At 64.6% G+C, this 22465-nt stretch overlaps 3 protein-coding genes across 5 annotated transcripts; 2 read left to right on the forward strand and 1 right to left on the reverse strand.

Moving 5' to 3' along the window:
* Positions 1 to 5: 5 nt before the first annotated feature.
* Positions 6 to 10971, forward strand: PCSK1N (proprotein convertase subtilisin/kexin type 1 inhibitor). Of its 3 annotated transcripts, none has more exons than XM_039510450.1 (3): positions 6 to 142; positions 9401 to 9930; positions 10259 to 10971. In XM_039510450.1, exons 1-3 carry the CDS (start codon positions 134 to 136, stop codon positions 10518 to 10520), a joined length of 801 nt encoding a protein of 266 aa, XP_039366384.1. In that variant the 5' UTR covers positions 6 to 133; the 3' UTR covers positions 10521 to 10971. The 3 variants fall into 3 exon arrangements, with proteins under 3 accessions (XP_039366384.1, XP_039366385.1, XP_039366383.1); XM_039510451.1 differs by lacking the exon at positions 6 to 142 and adding an exon at positions 3172 to 3429; XM_039510449.1 differs by lacking the exon at positions 6 to 142 and adding an exon at positions 7395 to 7485.
* On the reverse strand, positions 1163 to 3212 carry LOC120388553. The gene is made up of 3 exons (XM_039510458.1): positions 2922 to 3212; positions 2433 to 2627; positions 1163 to 1639 (listed from the first exon to the last, which is right to left on the reverse strand). The coding sequence occupies exons 1-3, from the start codon at positions 3208 to 3210 to the stop codon at positions 1383 to 1385; spliced, it is 741 nt and encodes a 246-aa protein (XP_039366392.1). The 5' UTR covers positions 3211 to 3212; the 3' UTR covers positions 1163 to 1382.
* A 5868-nt stretch (positions 10972 to 16839) lies between the features above and the next one.
* Positions 16840 to 21680, forward strand: PRAF2 (PRA1 domain family member 2). Its single transcript, XM_039510317.1, has 4 exons — positions 16840 to 16844; positions 18751 to 18925; positions 19471 to 19690; positions 20710 to 21680. The coding sequence occupies exons 1-4, from the start codon at positions 16840 to 16842 to the stop codon at positions 20847 to 20849; spliced, it is 540 nt and encodes a 179-aa protein (XP_039366251.1). The 3' UTR covers positions 20850 to 21680.
* Positions 21681 to 22465: the final 785 nt, after the last annotated feature.

The following is a 22465-nucleotide window of genomic DNA, read 5'->3' on the forward strand; positions in this document are numbered from 1 at the left end:
CGGCGGCGGGTTTTCCTCAGTGCGCCTGCGCAGAGAACGGCCCGCGTTCACTGCGCCTGCGCAGGAGGCCTAGCCCAGTGAAGTTTACCCTATTGCGCAGGCGCAAAAAACCTCCCCCTCATTCGATCAGCGCATGCGCAGTGTAAGTGCAGTACTGCATGGTGGGAATTGTAGTCTCCATGGGTCATCTGACCTGGGGCCCTGCCTTCTAGGCATTGCAGTGCCCTAGGCTCCTGGAGCAGCAGTGTTTCGCAAAACCCCGCCCAGCAAGAGCAATGCATGCTGGGATGTGTAGTTCCCTGGGGCGAGGGGGGGCAGGATGAGGCACAGTGCTGGGAAGGATAAGGTGCAGTGCACGCTGGGATTTGCAGTTCCTTGGGGAGCCAATTGCAGGACTTTCTAGCGGGGGGGCAATCAGGAGCGGTGCATGCTGGGAGTTCTAGCCCAACAACCCATCCCCTCCAAAAAATGAGGTCGGCGTAAAGAGCTCATGCAATTTATTTAAAAGAGAGTGAACATGGGGGGGGGGGCTCCCCCTTTGTCTGCTGCTCTTTGAGGCCTGGGGGGGGGCAGCTTCAGGGCCATGGTATCCTCCCGTCTCTGCGGGGGTGAGAAGGGTGGAACCAGGACTCACAGCAAAGTCTCCAGCTCTCCCGAGGGAATCTGCCCCAACCCAGCCCCAGTTATCCCTCCTCCTGGGAGACACGGCACCCACCATGGCAAGGGAGCCCAGGGCTGGGCTAGCAGGGGCTGCGGGTTGGGAGTGAGGGGCACCGGCAGAGCTGGGGACAGCACCCACGGGGTTAATACTCCTCCACCTTGTGACATCTGAGTCCATTTGATGACATCACAGCAGAGGAGGAGGAGCTCTGGCAACCACACCCAAGCATTCAATGACATCACTGCATAGAGGTGTGGCTTCCTGAAGGCCCCGCCCCCCTGCTGGGGCTATTTGAAGGTGTCACTGCCTAGACACCTGGGCAGACCCTTTGATGACATCACAGTAGATAGGGTGTGGCTTGTTCTACTCTGACATCACCACCATTGTGGGCGTGGCTTACCACCTCTGATGAGGCCCCAGTAAGATGGGTGGGGCTTGTTGCCTTGTGAGGACCTGCCCGGTGAGCAGCCAATAGCCCTTGTCTCATTGAATGACGTCATGAGTGGAGGTGTGACTTGGTTCACTGGGTGACATCACCCTTCATGGGGGCGTGACTTGGTCCATCCAATGACATCACCAGCTGGGTTGGATGGGGCGTGGCTTAGCCCATAGAGAGCCAAGATTAGGACCAGAAAGCAATGGGGTGGGATCATGAGGGGCGGGGGGCCCTTACCTAGTAGGGGGGTTCTTTGGGATGGGGGGGCTGAGCCCCAGCCCTGGGTCAGCTGGGGAAGCAGATGGAGCAGCACTCCAGGCAGATTTCCAGGCAGTCGGCGGAGTCGCAGCAGTCCTGGAGGAGCCCGCACCCCCCTCCGCAGGGGCAGCCGCCGCCTCCGCAGCTCTGCCCCGGGGGGTCCCCCCCGGCACAGCACCCCCCCGCCAGGCACAGCGTCCCGCAGCCCAGCCCATCCAGCGCCAGGGAGCAGAGCGCCAGGAACTCGCAGAACAGGCAGGCCAGGGCGCAGTGAGCGCAGCGGTCTGGGGGAGAGAAAGAGGGGGCAGGGGGTGAGCTAAGCCCAAGAGAGAACCCCGGAGTCCGGGATCCCGGGCCATCCGCAACCCCTAGACCCCACTCCCTTCCCTGAGCTGGAGAGAGAACCCAGGAGTCCTGGTGCCCAGCCCCCCCCTAACCACTAGACCCCACTCCCCATCCATAGCCAGTGAAAGAACCCAGGAGTCCTGGCTCCCAGCCCAGCCTCCTTACTGTTTGTTTTTCTATCTCGGCGGAAATGGCCATAATAATAATTGAGTTAACGAGCTCCCAAGGGTACCCTGGGCGGATGCTAAGTTGATGCCCAACTGTGGGCGAAACCGGCAACCCGAACCCAACCCTGGGCTCCTCTCCCCCGCCCCAGCCCTGCCGGTGCCCCTCACTCCCGACCCGCAGCCCCTGCCAGCCCAGCCCTGCCAGTGCCCCTCACTCCCGACCCGCACCCCCTGCCAGCCCGGCCCTCTGCCCCCAGCCCTGCCAGTGCCCCTCACTCCTGACCAGCAGCCCCTGCCGGTGCCCCTCACTCCCGACCCGCACCCCCTGCCAGCCTGGCCCTGTGCCCCCAGCCCTGCCAGTGCCCCTCACTCCCGACCCGCAGCCCCTGCCAGCCCAGCCCTGCCGGTGCCCCTCACTCCCAACCCACAGCCCCTGCCAGCCCGGCCCTGTGCCCCCAGCCCTGCCAGTGCCCCTCACTCCCGACCCGCAGGCCCTGCCAGCCCAGCCCTGCCAGTGCCCCTCACTCCCGACCCGCAGCCCCTGCCAGCCCAGCCCCGCACTCACCATCCCCAGCTACCTCCTGGATGTGCGAGGCGGTGGATTTACAGCTCTGGTGGCTGCAGACAGACGCGGTGGAGCCCAGACGCTGCTTCCCCCGCCGGGCCGGAGCCACCGGGGACACAGGGAGCAAAGCCTGGTCCCTCCAGCGCTCAGGGCAGCGGGTGACCGCAGGGCCTCCCGAGGGCTGGGGTGGCGAGTCTGAAAGCAGAGGGGACAACGGAGATGGAACCCAGGAGTCCTGGCTTCCCCCCCCCGACCCCCTCTCCTCCCAGAGCTGGGGAGAGAACCCAGGAGTCCTGGCTTCCAGCCCCGCCCCCCCCTTCCCCCTCTCCTCCCAGAGCTGGGAAGAGAACCCAGGAGTCCTGGCTCCCAGAGTCCCCCCTGCTCTAAACCACCAGCCCCCACGGCCCTCCCATAGCTGGGGAGAGAACCCAGGAGTCCTGGCTCCCAGCCCCCCCCTGCTCTAAACCACTAGCCCCCACTCCCTCATACCTCTCCCTGCTTTCTCAGTGGTCAGGGGCAGGAGAATTAGCGATGTCTCCTCGCTGGGCTGAACCTCTTCCCCAGGCAGAGATCTCCGGCTGGGACAATCCACATCCCCTGGGAGCAACCAGACTGTCAGCAGCAGCCCCATCCGCTGTGCGGCGCCTCCCCAGCTGCCCTGCCCCAGAGCTGGCTGCATCTCCGTGCCACACAAGCCATCCCTGTGCAGCGTTATGTGCAGCTGTTCCCCAGCTGCCCCGCCCCAGAGGAGGCTGCATCTCCGCGCCGCACAAGCCATCCCTGTGCAGCGTTATGTGCAGCTGTTCCCCAGCTGCCCCACCCCAGAGGTGGCTGCACCTCCGCGCCAGACGAATTCTCGTTCTGAGTTGAGGAGCTGCAATGAGACAGGCACTTACTCTCCGACGTGGAGCATCTGCGTGGGTCTCCTGAGACGCCCTTCAATAGTGCATCCGCCCCACGACCGTCAGCGGGGACTGGGCTGCAGCCAGACATCAGGGTAGGAACAGCAGGTGTAATGGTTAGAGAACTCGCCCCACACAGCTCTGCCGGTGCCCCTGAATCCTGACCCGCAGCCCTCTGCACCCCCAGCCCTGTCCCCTCCCCACGGCTCTGCCAGTGCCCCTCAATCCCGACCCGCACCCCCTGCTCGCCCAGCCCTGGGCTTTTCTGGGTTTTGGCTTCTGGCTGGGTGAGTGGAAAGTGAGCCAGCAAATGACCGGATGCATCAGAGTGACCCCTCCCTGCAGACAAGTGGGGAGGGGGAGCTAGTGGTTAGAGTGGGGAGGTGGGGGGCTGTTGCTGGGAGCTAGGACTCCTGGGTTTTATTTGGGGCTCTGACACTGAATTACATTAGCAACTTCTTTAAGGCACTTTTCCACTTCGCTAGACGCCACCCTCCTCCCAGAGCCAGGGAGAGAACCCAGGAGTCCTAGCTCCCAGCCTCTCCCCGCCCCGGCTCTAACCCACTAGAGCCCACTCCTCTCCCAGGGCCTCAGAGAGAACCCAGGAGTCCTGGCTCCCAGCCCCCCTGCTCTAACCACTGGACCCCATTCCCCTCCTAGAGCCAGGAGAGAACCCAGGAGTCCTGCTCTGTGCGGCTGGGGGGAGGGGGAGGCCCCAGCACAGCAGGTACTGGAGCTGGCAGGAGATGAAAGTGGGGGGGGGTCAGAGGTGAGGCAGCCGCTGGGCCTTGGCTTCCTGATTTCCCCGCCCGGACGCCTGGGTTCAAAGGAGAGGGCAGCAGAGGTGGAAATAACAGACCCATAAATCTCCAACCCCTGCGGGAATATAACCAGCTCTCAGGGATGGGAAGATAAACAACACCGATGGGGGGGGGGGGAGCCAGGACACCTGGGTTTTTACCCCCGGCTTTGTGGGGGAAAGACCCCATGTCCTATTCGTTTCTCACAAAATAGATACACACCCACAGTCACACCCAGCAAGATAGGCACAGATGCCCTACATACACGCAACAACACGGACAAAACCCACACCTCAATACACAGTCTCAGAACCCACCCACCCCCGGATCCACCCCTTACCTCAGCACGGGTTGGGGAGCCGGGGGCTGCTTTTCTCCCCTCTGCTGCACCGTTACAGTCCCTGTCTCCGGTGTGTGTGTGTGTGGGGGGGGGTCCTGGGTCAGAACCGCCCTCTTCTGCCTCCTTGTGTTACCCCATCCACCCCCTTCTATCACCCTCGCAGCATCCCCAGACACCCCATCGATCCCCAGGCACCACATCCATCCAACACCCCATCCATCCATCCATCCTTCCATCCAAACACCCCGTCCTGACACCCCATCCATCCCGACACCCTATCCAGCCTTCCATCCATCCATCCAACACCTCATCCATCCATCCTTCCATCCATCCATGCATCCTTCCATCAAAACACCCTATCCTGACACCCCATGTATCCATCCTTCCATCCATCCTTCCATCCAAACACGTCCTGACACCCCATGCATCATCCATCCATCCATCAAAACACCCCCCCGACACCCCCCATCCATCCCGACCCCTATCAGCCTTCCACATCCATCCATCCTTCCATCCAACACCCCATCCATCCATCCATCCTTCCATCCAAACACCCCGTCCTGACACCCCCATCCAGCCTTCCATCCATCCAGCCCGACACCTCATCCATCCATACATCCTTCCATCTCAAACCCCATCCATCCATCCATGCATCCTTCCATCCCAACACTCCATCCTGACACCCCATGTATCCATCCTTCCATCCAGAGGTGGCCGCATCGCAGTGCTGGGCAAGCCATCCCCATGTGGCGTTATGTGCGGCTGTTCCTCAGCTGCCCCGCCCCAGAGGTGGCCGCAGCTCAGTGCTGACCTGGACTCTGTCAGTTCGGCAGCCGAGGACTGAGGTCGTAGGGGGCTGGGCCGGGAACCAGGGAAGGCGGCAGAGAAGAAATGGGCACTAATGGATTCTGCCATAACTAATTCATTCCCGAGCAGACAGTGAGATGCAGCCTCCCCCAGGGCTCATCGGCCCTGGCTGCTCACGCTGCGGCTCCCTGTATTTACAGCTCTGACAACACCCGCCAGTGACGGGGGGTCGGAGACTTGCCAAATGCAACAGGGGGCTGCGGGTCGGGAGTGGGGAGCACCGGCAGAGCTGGGGGGAGCCCAGGGCTGGGCTAGCAGGGGCTGCAAGTCGGGAGTGAGAGGCACTGGCAGAGCTGGAGGACAGGGCTGTGGGGGGCAGGGGCTGCAGGTCGGGAGTGAGGGGCACCGGCCAGGATGGGGGGGGGTGGGAGTGAGGCCACCTTGGGTCTATCCCATCATGCACTTTCTCTCCCCCCTCCCCTTCATAAATGAGTAATTATGTCTCCATGGCAATGGATGCTGCAGGAAGCAGAAATTAATTATCAGGGAGGGACCAAGATGCCCCCCCCAGCCCTGCTTGTGCCCCCCGCTCCCGACCCGCAGCCCCTGCAGGGGGGAGGATCCCGGGGGATGGGGGGGCTGGATGCAGAGGGGAGGATCCGGGGGATGGGGATGGATGCAGAGGGGAGGATCCGGGGATGAGGGGGCTGGATGCAGGGGAGGATCCGAGGATGAGGGGATGGATGCAGGGGATGATCCGGGGATGGGGGGATGGATGCCGAGGGGAGGATCCGGGGGGATGGGGGGGGCTGGATGCAGGGGGGAGGATCCCGAGGGATGAGGGGGGCTGGATGCAGAGGGGAGGATCCGGGGATGGGGATGGATGCAGAGGGGAGGATCCGGGGATGGGGGACGGATGCAGGGGAGGATCCCGAGGATGAGGGGGCTGGATGCAGAGGGGAGGATCCGGGGATGGGGGATGGATGCAGAGGGAGGATCCGGGGGATGGGGATGGATGCAGGGGAGGATCCGGGGATGGGGGGATGGATGCAGGGGAGGATCCGAGGATGAGGGGGCTGGATGCAGAGGGGAGGATCCGGGGATGGGGGCTGGATGCAGAGGAGAGGATCTGGGAGATGGGGGCCGGATGCAGAGGGAGGATCCGGGGGATGGGGGACGGATGCAGGGGAGGATCCCGAGGATGAGGGGCTGGATGCAGAGGGGAGGATCCGGGGATGGGGATGGATGCAGAGGGAGGATCCGGGGATGGGGGCTGGATGCAGAGGAGAGGATCTGGGGAGATGGGGGCCGGATGCAGAGGGGAGGATCCGGGGATGGGGACGGATGCAGGGGAGGATCCCGAGGATGAGGGGGCTGGATGCAGAGGGGAGGATCCGGGGATGGGGGGATGGATGCAGAGGGGAGGATCCGGGGGATGGGGGATGGATGCAGAGGGAGGATCCGGGGGATGGGGGCTGGATGCAGAGGGGAGGATCCGGGGATGAGGGGATGGATGCAGGGGAGGATCCGGGGATGGGGGGCTGGATGCAGGAAGGAGGATCTGGGGGATGGGGGCTGGATGCAGGAAGGAGGATCTGGGGATGGGGGCTGGATGCAGGAAGGAGGATCTGGGGATGGGGGCTGGATGCAGGGGAGGATCCGGGGATGGGGGCTGGATGCAGGGGAGGATCCGGGGGCTGGATGCAGGGGAGGATCCGGGGGCTGGATGCAGGGGAGGATCTGGGGATGGGGGGATGGATGCAGGGGAGGATCCGGGGATGGGGGCTGGATGCAGGGGAGGATCCGGGGGCTGGATGCAGGGGAGGATCCGGGGGCTGGATGCAGGGGAGGATCCGGGGATGGGGGCTGGATGCAGGAAGGAGGATCCGGGGATGGGGGCTGGATGCAGGGGAGGATCCGGAGGGATGGGGGCTGGATGCAGGGGAGGATCCGGGGATGGGGGCTGGATGCAGGGGAGGATCCGGGGCTGGATGCAGGGGAGGATCCGGGGGCTGGATGCAGGGAGGATCCGGGGGCTGGATGCAGCGGGGAGGGCGGGGCTCGGGGCGGGGCTGGTTTCGCTGCAGCGGCTGCTCCCTGCGCCGGTCCGTGTCTCCCCCTCCCCGCGCTCCGGTCCCTGCGCGATGGCTCCGACCCTGATGCTGGCGGCTCTGCTCTGCGCGCTGGGCCCCGCCGCCGGGAAGGTAGGGAGGGCCCGGGACCCCGAGCCCTGCGCCCCATCTCTCCCCACCTGCCCCCGGCACCCCATCTCCCTCACCCCCTGCGCCCCCGGCACCTCCATCTCTCCCCGTTCCCACCTCCCCTGCGCCCCATCTCTCTCCCCACCTGTCCCCGGCACCCCATCTCCCCTCATCCCCTGTGCCCCCGGCACCTCCATCTCCCCTCATCGCCCCCTGCGCCCCCGGCACCTCCATCTCCTCATCCCCTGGCACCCCCAGCACCCCATCTCCCCTCATCCCCTGCGCCCCCGGCACCTCCATCTCCTCATCGCCCCCCTGCGCCCCATCTCTCCCCACCTGCCCCCGGCACCCTCATCGCCCCCTGCGCCCCGGTACCCCCGGCACCTCCATCTCCCCTCATCGCCCCGGCACCCCGGCACCTCCATCTCCCCTCATCCCCGGCACCTCCATCTCCCCTCATCGCCCCTGCGCACCATCTCTCCCCCCCTACGCGAACCCCACGCCCCCTTCCCCCCAGTCCTTATTATGGTCTCCGGGGGGGGCGGGGGATGTACCCGGACCCAGGGGAGTCTCGTGGGGGAGCTGAGGGTCCCATCTCTGGGGCTGCCCCACCTCCATTGAGGCCCAGCCCCAGCCCCCCAGCGCAGGAGATCGGGGGGGGGGGGGCTGCTGTGAATTCCCCCTCAGTCGAGACGGTGGCGCTGGGGGGATCGAGGTGGGTGTGGGGTGTATAAAGGGGGTGGGCTGCGTTTGGGGTCTAGGGGATCGGGGTGGTTGGGGTGGCAGTCTAGGGAAGGGGTGTTTGGGGACATGGGGGTGTTTGGGGGTGGCGGTCTAGGGGATGGGGTGTTTGAGGGGATGGGGGTGTTTGGGGGCCTGGGGATTGGGGTACTTGAGGAGGATGGGAAGTCTGGGGTGGGGTATGTTTGGGGTCTAGGGGATGGGGTGTGTGAGGGGATGGGTGGTCCAGAAGACGGAGGGGATGGGGGTTCTGTGTGTCTGTCGCACTCCGCCCCAGAAGCAGCTGCATTTCAGCAGCGGAGGGGAGCCAGGAGCCCTGCGCGGGGGGAGGGCAAGCGGGGCGGGGGGTGGGGGAGAGAGAGAAAGAACGAGAAGGGGCCCCGCCAGCCGCAGACAACGGGCAGCCCGCGATGCCTGGGAGGCCGGGGCTGGCAGCGCACCCCCAACCCCTCCCCATCTCCCCAGCTGCCAGCCAATCCCCCCGCACTCCTCCTAGTGACTCAGCCTGCAGAGCCCGGCTGCCACAGACACATGGGGGGGGGGATCACTGCAGAGATGCCCCTCCCCCACCATCTCCCAGACCTGCCCCCCATTTGCTGACCCACCGCCCTCCATTAGCTGGAAAAGGCGAGGAGCTGCCCTGTGCTGAAAGGAGCAGCACTCCTGGCTCTGGGAGGGGAGCGGGGTCTGGTGGTCAGAGCAGGATGGGGGGGGGGCGCTGGGAGCCAGGACTCCTGGGTTCTCTCCCCGGCTCTGGGAGGGGAGTGGGGTCCAGTGGTTAGAGCGGGGGGGGGGGCTGGGAGCCAGGACTTCTGGGTTCTCTCCCCGGCTCTGGGAGGGGAGTGGGGTCCAGTGGTTAGAGCACGGGGGGCTGGGAACCAGGACTCCTGGGTTCTCTCCCAGCTCTGGGAGGGGAGTGGGGGCTAGTGGTTAGAGCAGGGGGGGCTGGGAGCCAGGACTCCTGGGTTCTCTCCCAGCCCTGGGAGGGGAGTGGGGTCTAGTGGTTAGAGCGGCGGGGGGGTTCTGGCAGCCAGGACTCCTGGGTTCTCTCCCAGCTCTGGGAGGGGCGTGGGGGCTAGTGGTTAGAGCGGGGGGGTTCTGGGAGCCAGGACTCCTGGGTTCGCTGGGTACCGTCCATTCACCTCTCCGCCTCTTTCTCTCGGTGTTTTCCCCACAGGCTCTTCCCGCCGGCCCCAGGGGGGCGCTGCCCCACGAGGCGGCCGGGGGCCCTCGGCGATTCCGACGGGACCTGCGGGGGGCTCCCTACGAGGGGGAGATGGGGCTGGCCAACGAGATCTACTACCCCCGGCTGGGGCCGCTGGCCCAGGACGAGCTGCTGGCCCAGGCTCTGGAGAGGCTGGGGGCGCCCCCTGCGGGCCGGTGGCGGGAGGACGAGCCGGGGGGCACCCCGTGGCTCCAGGAGGCGCCCCCCGGTGGCCGCTGGAGGCAGGACGGGGCCCAGGCCGCCCTGGCCCTCCAGCGCCTCCTCCAGGAATCGGTCCCCCTGGCCTCCCTCTTGCAGCTGTGGGACCAGGCCAGGGGGGCCCCGTACCCCGATTACGATGAGACCGGGGCAGGCGCCCCCCCCAGGACCCGGGCCCCGCCCCCACCCCAGCTGAGCCGCTACCGGACGGACGGGGCCTACGAGAACCACCAGGACGAGCCGGGTGATGAGGAGCCTGGGGAGATGGATGCGGAGATGCTGAGGTGCCTGGAGAAGGGCCGGGCCCCGGGCCCCATTCCCTGCTCCCCTGAGGCAGCCAGTCCCATCCCCACTGGGGCCGCATGGGGGTCAGCGCCCCCTAGAGGGAAAAGGCCGTGTGCCCCAGTAGGGCTTTCGGATTTAGGACTCCTGGGTTCTCTCCCTGGCTCTGGGAGGGGAGTGGGGTCTGGTGGTTAGAGCTGGGGGGCTGAGAGCCAGGACTCCTGGGTTCTCTCCCCGGCTCTGGGAGGGGAATGGGGGCTGGTGGTTAGAGCGGAGGGGCTGGGACCCCGGACGCCTGGGTTCTAGCTCTGTTTTTCCTCTGGCTCGCAGGTACCTGGTGGGCCGGATCCTCGCGGGGGGTGGCGAGACGCGACCCCCCCGCCACCCCAGACGCCTGCGCCGGGGGCTGGAGGAAGAACCCCCCACCCTGCTGCGCGTGAAGCGGCTGGGGGGCGACGGGGAGGGCCCCGAGGCAGGAGCACCCCAGCTGCAGCGGGCCAAGAGGACGGAGGAAGAGGAGGAGGAGGCAGCTGTTGGGGGGCGGAGGGGGGCATATGGGGGGGAGCCCCTGCTGAGGTATCTGCCTGAGTAACGGGGACACCCCCCCCCAGGGCCCAGTGAGTGCTAATGTGGCGGGGGAGGGGTTACATCCCCCCTGCCCCGTCCGTCTCTGAATGTAGCCAGCCTGTGGGCGCCGGGGAGGGGCTGCCTTGCTCCTAGCCCCCCAATCTCTGCCCCCCAATGACCCCTCCCTCTGCAGGCCGGCTTATCCCTGGGCCCCATGTCTCTCCCCCACAAGCCAACTGCCCCCCCATTGGGGTGACGGCTCACCCCCGACATGCTTCAAGACCCCTATTCCCCCCCCGGGCTCTGCCCCCCAGTGTCCCAGATCCGAGCCCCCTATTGTCCCCAGGGCTCTGGCCCCCCAGCTCTGAACCTCCCATTTCCCCCACTACCCTAGCTCTGCCCCCCACCCCCCTGGTTCCCCCTGCTTCTATCAGTCCATTCAGTAACGCCCCCCCCCACACCGTCTGTCCGTCTGGTGTTGATTAATTAACTAATGAAATAAAGGCTCGTCAGGTATTTTGATGTAAAGGCTGAGTGGTGGTTTCCATGTGTGTGTCCCTGCCCCCCCGCCCCCCCCAGCTAGGGAGCGCCGTGCTGTGGGGAGTGGGTTGGGGGGCTCAGTACGGGGTGCTCTCCCATGAGAATTGGGGGGGGCTGTGCTGTGGGGAGTGGGTTGGGGGGGCTCAGTACGGGGTGCTCTCCCTTAGCAATCAGGGCCGGGCACTGGGGGGGTGCAGTGCTGTGGGTTGGGGGGCTCAGTAGGGGGCGCTCTCCCTTTGCAATGGGGGCCAGGCACTGGGGGGGGGCTGTGCTGTGGGGAGCAGGTTGGGGGTGCTCTCCCATGGCAGTCGGGGTGGGGGGCGCCGTGCTGTGGGTCGGGGGGGCTCAGTATGGGGTGCTCTTGTGGTGGAGCAGGGACTGTCTGTGTGGGGGATGGGAGAGCAGGGAGGATTTTAGGTGAGATGCAGGTATTCAGCAGTAACATGAGCTAGGCCTGGGGGAGGGGAGGTGACACCTCTGCCCAGGAGCTAGACAAAGAGAAGGGGCGGAGGGGAAGGGTTGAGTCAGTCTTCGGTTGGGGAACTGGGAGGTGGGTTTTCAGGGGATCCTAGGCTGGGATCCAAGCACCCTGAACCCCCCAGAAAGGCCAGATCGAGGGGTCCTGGCTCTGCACACAAGCTGGGCTGTATCCTGTGTTCCTGTTGTTCAATAAACCTTCTGTTTTACTGGCTGGCTGAGAGTCACTGTGGGTCCCAGGAAGAGGGGTGCAGGGCCGGACTCCCCCACACTCCGTGACAACTGGTGGCAGCGGTGGGATCGACTGCACCCCGTGGACGGCGCTTCCTGCAGTAAGTGACTGGGGCACAGTAAAACGAAGGGGCGATTCACCCCTGGGAGAGTGTGACCAGAGAGCAGGACTTTGCAGTAACAGGGTCCCCCGGGGGATCACAGCGAGCGGTCCCAGGGGCGGAGGAGTCTGCAGCTCGACCCTGGCAGGGAGGGGGTGACCTCAAGGACTGGCACACTAGGGGTCCCCCTGGAACCCGTGAGGAGCAGCGAGCACCCCGGCCTGCGAGCGGCCAGCAGGAAGATGTATTCCCAGCAGCGCAAGTGTGAGCTGGTGGAGCTGTGCAAGCAGGGGGGGCTGCGCCATGGGAAGCTCACCAAGGCCCAGCTGATTGCCCGGCTGGAGGAGAGAGATCGCAGGGATGAACCGGTCCCTGTCTCTGAGGGAAGCAGCCTGGCAGACGCAGCGCAGGCACCAGTGTCTGGACCCGCTGGAAGGGGTCAGCCGGCCGCTGAGGGTGTCCCGAAACCCCCCACCCCTAGGCGTAGGGGGAGGGGGAGCCCAGCGACTACCGAGGGCTCAGTGGCCAGCAGGGGATCGTCCCGACAGAGATCCCTGTCCCTGGAGCGGAGGCGGCTGGAATATGACAGGGAGGCGCTCGAGTTAAGGAGGCAAGAACTGAGACAGGAGCAAGAGGAGAAGCAGAAGCAGCGTGAATACGAGGAGAGGGAGAAGGAGAAGCAACGTAAACACGAGATGGACCTGGCCCGGCTGAGGAGCAGTGAGGCCCCGGCTGCGGTGAGTGAGGGGGGGCCCAAGCCTACAAAGAGCTTCGATAACAACTTCCTGGCCCGGCGTAAGGAGGGGGAGGACATAGACACCTTCCTGACGGCCTTTGAGAACGCCTGCGAGCTGCACCAGGTTGACCCCGCAGACAGGATCCGGTGCCTCACCCCCTTACTGGACTCCACCGCCGTGGAGGTGTACAGCCGAATGAGAGGGGCGGAGGCGCGGGACTACAACCTGTTCAAAGAGGCCCTGCTCCGCGAGTTTGGGCTGACCCCGGAGATGTACCGGAAGAGGTTCCGGAGTCAACATAAGACCCGGGAGGTCACATACCTCCAACTGGTCAACCGGGCGCAGGGATATGCCCGCAAGTGGACGGCTGGGGCCCAAACTAGAGAGGACCTGCTTGACCTAGTCGTACTGGAGCACCTGTATGCGCAGTGCCCATCCGAGCTGAGGCTGTGGTTGATGGACCACAAGCCGGAGAACCCGCAGCATGCAGGCCGGCTGGCCGACGAGTTTGTGGACCATCGGGCAGGGGATAGCAGGGAGAATCTGGCCCAAGCCCAGAGGAAGCAGAAGGTCTGGTACGACCGCACGGCGCGGGCCCGCGCCTTCGCCACCGGGGATCAGGTGATGGTTTTCATCCCCATGAGGAAAAACAAACTCCAGGCTGCCTGGGAAGGGCCCTTCAAGGTTGTCAAGCAGCTAAATGAGGTAAACTATGTGGTGGAGCTGTCGAACCGGGCGCACCACCGCCGGGTGTACCACGTGAATATGATGAAGCCATATTATGACCAGGGGAATATGGTGTTGGCCGTGTGTGGACATTGGGAGGAGCCGGGGGATGACCCTTTAGTGGATCTATTCCCAGGGACAAAGGCTGGTTCCCCCCTGGAGGCGATTCCCCTCTCTGATCAGCTGGCCCCAGCCCAGCAGGCTGAGATCAGAGGGGTGCTGCATCTGTACCGACAGCTGTTTTCCAACCAGCCTGGACGCACTAATGTGACTGTCCACCGGGTGGAGACCGGGTCACATCCACCTATACGATGCTCCCCTCTTCGGGTCACCAGGAAAACTGCCCAAGACCTAGAAAGAGAGGTCAGGGACATGCTGGCCTTGGGGGTGATCCAGCCGTCTGCCAGCCCCTGGGCCTCCCCAGTGGTGCTGGTCCCCAAGAAGGACGGGTCGATCCGGTTCTGTGTGGACTATAGGAGGCTCAATGCCATCACCGTATCTGATGCCTACCCCATGCCAAGGCCTGACGAGCTCCTGGACAAGCTGGGAGGCGCTCGGTACCTCACCACCATGGATCTTACAAAGGGCTACTGGCAAGTGCCGCTGGACGCAGATGCCAGGCTGAAATCGGCCTTTATCACCCCTCTGGGGCTCCATGAGTTTTTGACCCTGCCCTTCGGCCTCAAGGGAGCGCCGGCCACCTTCCAGCGCCTGGTGGATCAGCTACTGAGGGGGATGGAGAGTTTTGCTGTGGCGTATATTGACAACATCTGCGTCTTCAGCCAGACCTGGGAGGACCACGTGTCCCAGGTTAGACGAGTGCTGGACCGACTCTGGGAGGCTGGACTGACCGTAAAGGCGGAGAAGTGCAAGGTGGGGATGGCGGAAGTATCTTACCTGGGCCATCGGGTGGGGAGCGGCTGCCTAAAGCCAGAACCAGCCAAGGTGGAGGCGATCAGAGACTGGCCCGCTCCCCAGACCAAAAAGCAGGTCCAGGCCTTTATCGGGATGGCGGGGTATTATCGAAGGTTCGTGCCCCACTTTAGCGCCATAGCCACCCCCATCACTGAGCTGTGCAAGAAGGGGAAGCCAGACAAGATGGTCTGGACCGAGCAGTGCCAGCAGGCTCTCCAGGAGCTGAAAGAGGCTCTGCTCAGAGGCCCAGTTCTGGCAAACCCAGATTTTGACAAGCCCTTTATGGTGTTTACCGACGCCTCAGACACGGGCCTGGGGGCGGTGTTGATGCAGGAGGATGAAGAGGGGGAGAGACACCCCATTGTGTACCTGAGCAAGAAGTTGCTACCCCGGGAGCAGAACTACGCGGCCCTCGAGAAGGAACGCCTGGCCATGGTGTGGGCCCTGAAGAAACTGGAGCCATATCTCTTTGGGCGCCACTTCACCGTGTACACCGACCACTCCCCCCTGACCTGGCTGCACCAGCTGAAAGGAGCCAGCGCCAAGCTCCTGAGGTGGAGCCTGCTCCTGCAGGACTATGACATGGACGTGGTCCACGTGAAGGGAAGTGCCAACCTGATAGCGGACGCGCTGTCCCGGAGAGGGGGCCCCGAACTTCCCCGGGTCACTGGGCAGAGTGACCCCGCTCAGTTCAGTCTCGGAGGGGGGAGAGGTGTGGTGGAGCAGGGGCTGTCTGTGTGGGGGATGGGAGAGCAGGGAGGATTTTAGGTGAGATGCAGGTATTCAGGGGTAACATGAGCTAGGCCTGGGGGAGGGGAGGGGACACCTCTGCCCGGGGGCTAGACAAAGAAAAGGGGCGGAGGGGGAGGGTTGGGTCAGTCTTCGGTTGGGGAACTGGGGGGTGGGTTTTCAGGGGATCCTAGGCTGGGATCCAAGCACCCTGAACCCCCCAGAAAGGCCAGATCGAGGGGTCCTGGCTCTGAACACAAGCTGGGCTGTATCCTGTGTTCCTGTTGTTCAATAAACCTTCTGTCTTACTGGCTGGCTGAGAGTCACTGTGGGTCCCAGGAAGAGGGGTGCAGGGCCGGACTCCCCCATACTCCGTGACAGCTCTCCCTTCGCGTTTGGGGCCAGGCACTGGGGGGGGCTGTGCTGTGGGGAGCAGGTTGGGGGTGCTCTCCCATGGCAGTCGGGATGGGGGGCGCCGTGCTGTGGGTCGGGGGGCTCAGTAGGGGGCGCTCTCCCCTGGCAGTCGGGGCCGGGTGCTGGGGGGGGGCTGTGCTGCGGGGAGCGGGTTGGGGGGCCAGGCAGGGGGGCGCTCTCCCTTGGCAATCAGGGCCGGGCGCTGGGGGGCGCCGTGCTGAGGAGGGGAGGCGGGTCCATCTGCCCCAAAGAGGGCCCTGCTGGGGGGGAGCCTGAGAGACGGAGGGAGGAGTGTGTGAGGGGGAGGCAGGTATTGGGGTCCCCTCTGTCCAGCCAACCCCCTTTCTCAGCCTTGGGGGGGGTCAGGCATTGGGGTCCCCTCCAGCCAGCCCCCCCCGAGCCTGGGGGGGTGTCAGGGCTGTGGAGCGGGGGGGGAACCGCCTCCACCAATTGTGGCTCAAAAGGGCCCAGCAGCCGCCTGCCCCCCCTTGCCCCGATCCAGCTGCATCCTCGCCTCCCATTGGCTGTTGCTAGGAGACCACCTCCCTGCTGCTCCACAGCCCTGATGCTGGCTAGGGGGAGCTTGGGGCGCTGGGGGGGGGCCCTGTGGGGAGCCCTGGAGGGTTTGGGGGGCTCTGTCTGGCACAGTGGGAGGTTTGGGGGCAGTGAGGGGGTTCAGGGGCTCTGCAGGGAGCCCTGGAGGGTTTGGGGGGCTCTGTCCGGCACAGTGCGAGGTTTGGGGGCAGTGAGGGGGTTCAGGGGCCCTGTGGGGAGCCCTGGAGGGTTTGGGGGGCTCTGTCTGGCACAGTGGGAGGTTTGGGGGCAGTGAGGGGTTCAGGGGCCCTGTGGGAGCCCTGGAGGGTTTGGGGGCTCTGTCCGGCTCAGTGGGAGGTTTGGGGGCAGTGAGGGGTTCAGGGGCCCTGGGGAGCCCTGGAGGGTTTGGGGGCTCTGTCTGGCACTGTGGGAGGTTTGGGGGCAGTGAGGGGTTCAGGGGCCCTGGGGAGTCCTGGAGGGTTTGGGGGGGGCTCTGTGTGGCACAGTGGGAGGTTTGGGGGCAGTGAGGGGGTTCAGGGGGCCCTGTGGGGAGCCCTGGAGGGTTTGGGGGGCTCTGTCTGGCATAGTGGGAGGTTTGGGGCAGTGAGGGGGTTCAGGGGCCCTGTGGGGAGCACTGGAGGGTTTGGGGGGCTCTGTGTGGCACAGTGGGAGGTTTGGGGGCAGTGAGGGGGTTGAGGGGGCTCTGCGGGGGGCCCTGAGCCCCCCCACTGCCCCCCAAACTTCCCACCCAGCAATAAACGACCAGGGATTCCCCCCCACCCCGGGCCCCTTTATGCTCCAGCTGGTAACACTTATTCCGAACACTGAATAAAGCCTCCTGCGTTCACACAGGGAGAGTCACTCCAGATTCAGGAAGCTGGGGAGGGGCTCCCTTTCGGGGGGTGTCTCCCTCTGGGGGGGCCCTCACTGTGGGGAGCTCATGGCGTGAGGGGGCGGCACTGAGGGTTGGTCCCAGGGGTCAGAGAAGCCAAGGGGCTCCCCCCAGGGAGAGTGTGAGCCCAAGGGGGGCTGGTGCTCTGAAGGGGTCACCCCCCACCCCCCCAGGGGCAGTACCAGAGCCGGGTGAGAGCCGGGCCCGTGGATCCGTGCGGCCCCCTCTCCGGTACTGCTCCTCCACCGGGCCTGCCTCATTCCCTCGTTCCCCTCCTCCTCCACCGGGCCTGCCTCGTTCCCTCGTTCCCCTCCTCCTCCTCCTCCACCGGGCCTGCCTCGTTCCCTCGCTCCCCTCCTCCTCCTCCTCCACCGGGCCTGCCTCATTCCCTTGTTCCCTCGCTCCCCTCCTCCACCGGGCCTGCCTCGTTCCCTCGCTCCCCTCCTCCTCCACCGGGCCTGCCTCGTTCCCTCGCTCCCCTCCTCCTCCTCCGGGCCTGTCTCGTTCCCTCACTCCCACACTCCTCCACTGGGCCTGTTTTGTTCCCTCACTCCCGCACTTCTCCTCCACTGGGCCCGTCTCATTCCCTCGCTCCTTTGCTCCTCCACTGGGCCTGTCTCTGGCGAGTGGCCGACTCGTCCGCTCAGCAACCTGTGTCCTTCTATCGCTTGGGGTGGGGGGGGGGGGTTGGGGGGCAGCGAACCAGGCTCCCTTCCTCCTCTTTGCGACCTGTTTCGCTCCCTTGCTCCTGGCTGCGGCCTGCTGGATCTGCCTGGTGAGCTGGCGCACAACTCCTCCGCGGGTCCTGCCTCGCTGCCTTGCTCCAGAGCGCTGGGGGGCGGCCCCCCAACACTGCCAACCTCTCCTGCAGGACCTCCCCCACGCCCAGCACAACCCCCACCCACAGCGCCCCCTGCACTGCCCTGCACTGCCCCACCCACAGCGCCCCTGCACTGCCCCCACCCGCAACCCCACCCACAGCGCCCCTGCACTGCCCCCACCCGCAACCCCAATCCTACAGCACCCCTATGCCCTGCCCCCACCTCAACCCCACCCACAGCGCCCATGCACTGCCCCACCCACAGCACCCCAAGCACCCCTGCCTCAACTCCCACCCACAGCACCCCAAGCACCGCCTCAACTCCCACCCACAGCGCCCCTGTGCACTGCCCCCACCCGCAACCCCACCCACAGCGCCCCTGCACTGCCCCCCACCTCAACCCCACCCACAGCGCCCCTATGCCCTGCCCCACCTCAACCCCACCCACAGCGCACCATGCACTGCCCCATCCACAGCACCCCATGCACTGCCCCCTCAACCCCACCCACAGCACCCCATGCACTGCCCCCACCCACAACCCCACCCACAGCGCCCTATGCCCTCCCCACAGCACCCCATGCACTGCCCCCACCCACAGCGCCCCTATGCCCTTCCCCACAACCCCACCCACAGCAACCCCATGCACTGCCCCCACCCGCAACCCCCACCCACAGCACCCCATGTATTGGCCCCCACACCCACAACCAACAGCCTGGCACAATCACCTGTTTAGTCAACATCCCCCCATCCTGGACACACCCACACCCAGGGCAGGGATCGCCACCAGCAGGGGGCAGCAGGGACCCACACAAGTATGGGGCAGCAGCAACAGATGCAACCACTTCTGGGGGCCGGGGAAAGAACCCAGGAGTCCTGGCTCTAACCACTAGACCCCACTCCCCTCCCGGAGCCGGGGAGAGAACCCAGGAGTCCTGGCTCCCACCCGTGCTCCCCTGCTCTAACCACTAGACCCCACTCCCCTCCCAGAGCCGGGAGAGAACCCAGGAGTCCTGGCTCCCAGCCCCGTCCCCTCCAGGACTCCATTTCCCAGGCGGCCCCGCGGCGGGCGGCCCGGGCGGCGGGCGGGCGGGGCGGCGCGGTGCATGCCGGGGGCTGTAGTCGGCGGCCGGGCGCTGAAGATGTCCGAGGTGCGGCCGCCCGCTGCGGGCGCTGGACGATTTCCTGCTGGGCCCCGCGCGCCTGGCGGCCCCGGACCCGCGCGACCCGCAGCGCTGGAGGAACCGGGTCCTCAACAACCTGCTCTACTACCAGAGCAACTACGGGCTGGGCCTGGGGCTGGCGCTGCTGCTGGGGTGAGCGCCGGCGGGGGCCGTGCAATGTGCGGGGTCAGTGCAAGGGGGAGTCAGTGCAAGGTGGGGCCGTGCAATGTGCGGGGTCAGTGCAAGGGGTGGGGCCGTGCAGTGTGCGGGGTCAGTGCAAGGGTGGGGCCGTGCAATGTGCGGGGTCAGTGGAAGGAGGGGCATGCATGCTGGGGTCAGTGCAAGGAGTGGGGACCGTGCAGTGCGCGGTGGGGGTCAGTGCATGCGGGGGTCAGTGCAAGGGGTGGGGGCCGTGCAATGTGCGGGGGGGTCAGTGCAAGGGGGGGCGTGCATTGTTTGGGGAGGGTCAGTGCAAGGGGTGGTGGGCCATGCAATTATCGGCGGGGGTCAGTGCAAGGGGGGGCGTGCATGCTGGTGGGGGTCAATTCAAGGGGTGGGGCCATGTCTGCTCCCCAGGGAGACGATACAAGCGGTGGGGGGCCATGTATGCTCTATGCAAGGGGGGGCGCATGCTCCCGGGGGGTCAATGCAAAATGTGGGTGCCCGGACTCCTGGGTTCTCACTCTGCCCTGGCCCCGCAGGTACTTCCGGCCCCTGCACACCCTGCTCTCCGGCTCCACCGTGACCCTCATCTTCGTCGCCTTCGTCTGGGCGGCCGAGAACAAGGCCCCGATTCGGCGCTTCCGGCGCAGCTACCCCGGCGCCAGCCTCCTGGCCGTGCTGGGCAGCGCCTATGGCCTGGTGTCTCTCTTGGGGGGATCGGAGGTCTTCCTGCTGACAGTCGCCCTGCCCATCTCCGGTGAGTGGGAGGGGTTGAGGCAGGGCTGATGGGGGTGTGGAATCTATGGGGTCAGGTTAAGTAGGGCCTAGGGAATGCTATGGGGCGGGCTGGAACAGAGGAAGAGGGCCAGGTTTGCTGGGGTGGAATTTGGGGGTGGGGACGCATGGGGTAGGAGAGATCGGGGGGTGGGGTTGATGGGGGAAGTGGAACAGGGGTATTGATGGGGGTGAGTGGGGCAGGCAGGGGGTGAACACAGTGTATGGGCTGGGGGGGAGTCAGATCCGTGGGTCACATGCTGCATACTGGCCGGGGGGGAGGACAAGGGGGTGCACGGCTGTTGCTTCCTTGTGGGCAGATCCATGCATGCAGCCCCCACCCTGGAGGGCAGTTGCATTTCCTAGTCGTTCTCACGGGCGGCCGGCAGGGCCGTTCCTGCAGCCTCCCTGCTGCGGGCCGTTGCATCTTCGTGCCACGGCCGCTGCAGCATCCGCCCATGCGGGGCCGTGCTGCAAGCGTGGGGCAGGTGCATGTTAGGTGCATTCCCGCTGTGCATGCCGGTGCAGCGTGGGCTGCTCCGTACCAGCGCAGCATCTCTGCATGCAGCAGGCCCCTGCGTTTTCGCTGCAAGAGCCAGGCGGGCCATCGCCGCCCTGTTGCATCGGCTGCAGCGACTGGTTGCATGTTCGATGCATGTCCACCGATGCAGACCCCCCATGCTGCTGCATCCTTTTGCCAGTGGGCGGGGGCATGGCGCATGCATTCTCGCCGCAGCATCCACGCGTGCCGTCCCTGCCCTGGTGCCGCTTTGGCTGTGGGAGATTGCCTGCAAACACGCCCTGCAGGCAAACACTGCGGCATGGCCGGTGCATTCTGACAGCCACATCCACGCATGCGAGCGGCGGCAGGGAGTAGCAACTTGCTGCTTTGCTGTGTCGCAAGACCTGGGTTGCGGGGGCTGGGGCAGTTCTTAGCCAGCGATGGGGATGCTTTCAGCCCCCCCACTTTCTCGCTTCCTCCCCCCCCCACACCACCTGCAGTGATTCTCATCCACGCCTCCGTTCGCCTCCGGAACCTCAAGAATAAAATCGAGAACAAGATCGAGAGCATTGGGCTGAAGAGGACGCCCATGGGGCTACTGCTGGAGGCGATGGGCCAGGAACAAGAAGCTGGCTCTTAAGGAGTGAGACGGACACCGCCCCCCTCCGCCGTCCTTCCCACCAGCCCCTCACCGTTGCCTCGGGCCTGCGCTTCGCTACTCTCCTACATGCCGCCCGCACTATCGTGAAGATGCAGCTTCCCCCTGAGTCGAGCCAGGGCCTTGAGGTTGGACATGGGGAGGGGGATGAGCTACAGCTAACCTGTGGAACTACCTGCCACATGATTTGATACAGAGGACCAGATAATTTAGCCGGGGGGGGGTGGGGAAGATGTGGAACTACTTGCCAGATGATTTGACCCAGAGGTCCGGAGACTTTAGCAGGGGACAAAGGGCTATAGTTTACATGTGGAACTGCCAACCACAAGATTTGACCCAGAGGCCTGGAGAGCTTAACAGGAGGATGAGCTGTGGTTAATCTGTGGAACTACCTGCCACATGATTTGGCACAGGGGAGAATGGCCTGTGGTTAACCTGTGGCACTACCCCCACCACATGATTTGACCCAGGAGCCCAGTGAGGGGCTGAGAGCTGGGTAACCATTTGCACAACCACATGTTTTGACCCAGGGGCATAGGGAATTCAGCAGAGGAGAGCGGAGGGTGGTTAACCTGTGGAACTACCTGCCACATGATTTGACCCAGGGACCAACCCCCCTAGGTCTGTTTATGTAGGCCCTACCTAAATACCCTGTTTATACGGCAACGAAAGAAACAAGGGGCTGTAACACTGGGAGCGGTGGGGCAGTGGGAAGGGGCGTGTTCAAGGGAGCACTGAGGATTCAGTGGGATGCTGCATCTGGCGCTGAGTATTTATCCACAACTCCTCCTATTTATTTGAGGAGCAAACTATTCTAATAAAACGTCTGTGCCAGTTCTTGCTATAAACGCTTGCAGAGCTTCTTTTGGCAGGGGAGGGGGAGAATGGGGCACAGGGCCTTCCCCCTCTGGGGGTGCTGGCTCTGATCTGGCCCCAGGGTGGTGTCTGGCTGGCTCAGAGAGGGAGGGAATGGGGCACGGGGCCTTAACCTATGTAGGGGGAAAAAATCCTCAATTCTTTGTGGTCAGGGGAATTTTAACCAAGTTTTCCACATCTCCCCCAGGAGAAAAAAACATCTGAGAACTCCAAAAACCTGGAAAAACACTTTGTAAAAGATCCTGGAGTCTTTTCCTCCATAGTTGACAGGAAATTAATCCAGGTTTCCCCTCTCACACACACATACCGGGGGGGGGGGGGACGCTTAGGGAGAGAAAAAACCCTGGCGAAATCCACCAAAACCTGGAAAAAACAAACAATTTTACAAAGATCCTGGTTCCGCCCCGGTGAATTTTTTTTTTTTAATCCCATTGGTTTTCCATTCCCCTGCCTCGCTTGTGGTTTATTTGTGGGGTGGTTAAAACGCTGTGGCTGAACAATGAATAAATCGCCAGCAAGCCTGGAAGAATCCAGGTTTTCTTTCACCCCCTAGCGGGGGGCATTTTTACTTGGTTTATGTAGGGTCTCCCGAAGCCCCTAGCAGGAAATCCAACAGCATTCAAAGTTCTGCTCTAGGAATTACTGGGGGGCCATTCTCTGGCCTGCATGAGATGGGGGGTTCAGACTGGAGGATCACACGGGTCCCTTCTGATGTGAGATGT

This window comes from Mauremys reevesii, linkage group 22 (genome assembly GCF_016161935.1).
Source record: "Mauremys reevesii isolate NIE-2019 linkage group 22, ASM1616193v1, whole genome shotgun sequence".
NCBI classification, from domain to species: domain Eukaryota; kingdom Metazoa; phylum Chordata; order Testudines; family Geoemydidae; genus Mauremys; species Mauremys reevesii.

Excerpts from the sequence above, each read along its gene's own strand:
- PRAF2 (XM_039510317.1), top strand. Across the intron at positions 18,926-19,470 it reads GGCTGGCGCTGCTGCTGGGG|AGGTACTTCCGGCCCCTGCA; the intron begins TGAGCGCCGGCG and ends CCCTGGCCCCGC. Across the intron at positions 19,691-20,709 it reads AGTCGCCCTGCCCATCTCCG|TGATTCTCATCCACGCCTCC; the intron begins GTGAGTGGGAGG and ends CACCACCTGCAG.
- LOC120388553 (XM_039510458.1), bottom strand. The coding sequence starts at position 3,210 with ATGGCTTGTGCGGCGCGGAGATGCAGCCTCCTCTGGGGCGGGGCAGCT. Across the intron at positions 2,628-2,921 it reads CACTGAGAAAGCAGGGAGAG|ACTCGCCACCCCAGCCCTCG; the intron begins GTATGAGGGAGT and ends CTCTGCTTTCAG. Across the intron at positions 1,640-2,432 it reads CCAGGAGGTAGCTGGGGATG|ACCGCTGCGCTCACTGCGCC; the intron begins GTGAGTGCGGGG and ends TCTCTCCCCCAG.
- PCSK1N (XM_039510449.1), top strand. The coding sequence starts at position 7,426 with ATGGCTCCGACCCTGATGCTGGCGGCTCTGCTCTGCGCGCTGGGCCCC. Across the intron at positions 7,486-9,400 it reads TGGGCCCCGCCGCCGGGAAG|GCTCTTCCCGCCGGCCCCAG; the intron begins GTAGGGAGGGCC and ends TTTTCCCCACAG. Across the intron at positions 9,931-10,258 it reads ATGGATGCGGAGATGCTGAG|GTACCTGGTGGGCCGGATCC; the intron begins GTGCCTGGAGAA and ends TCTGGCTCGCAG.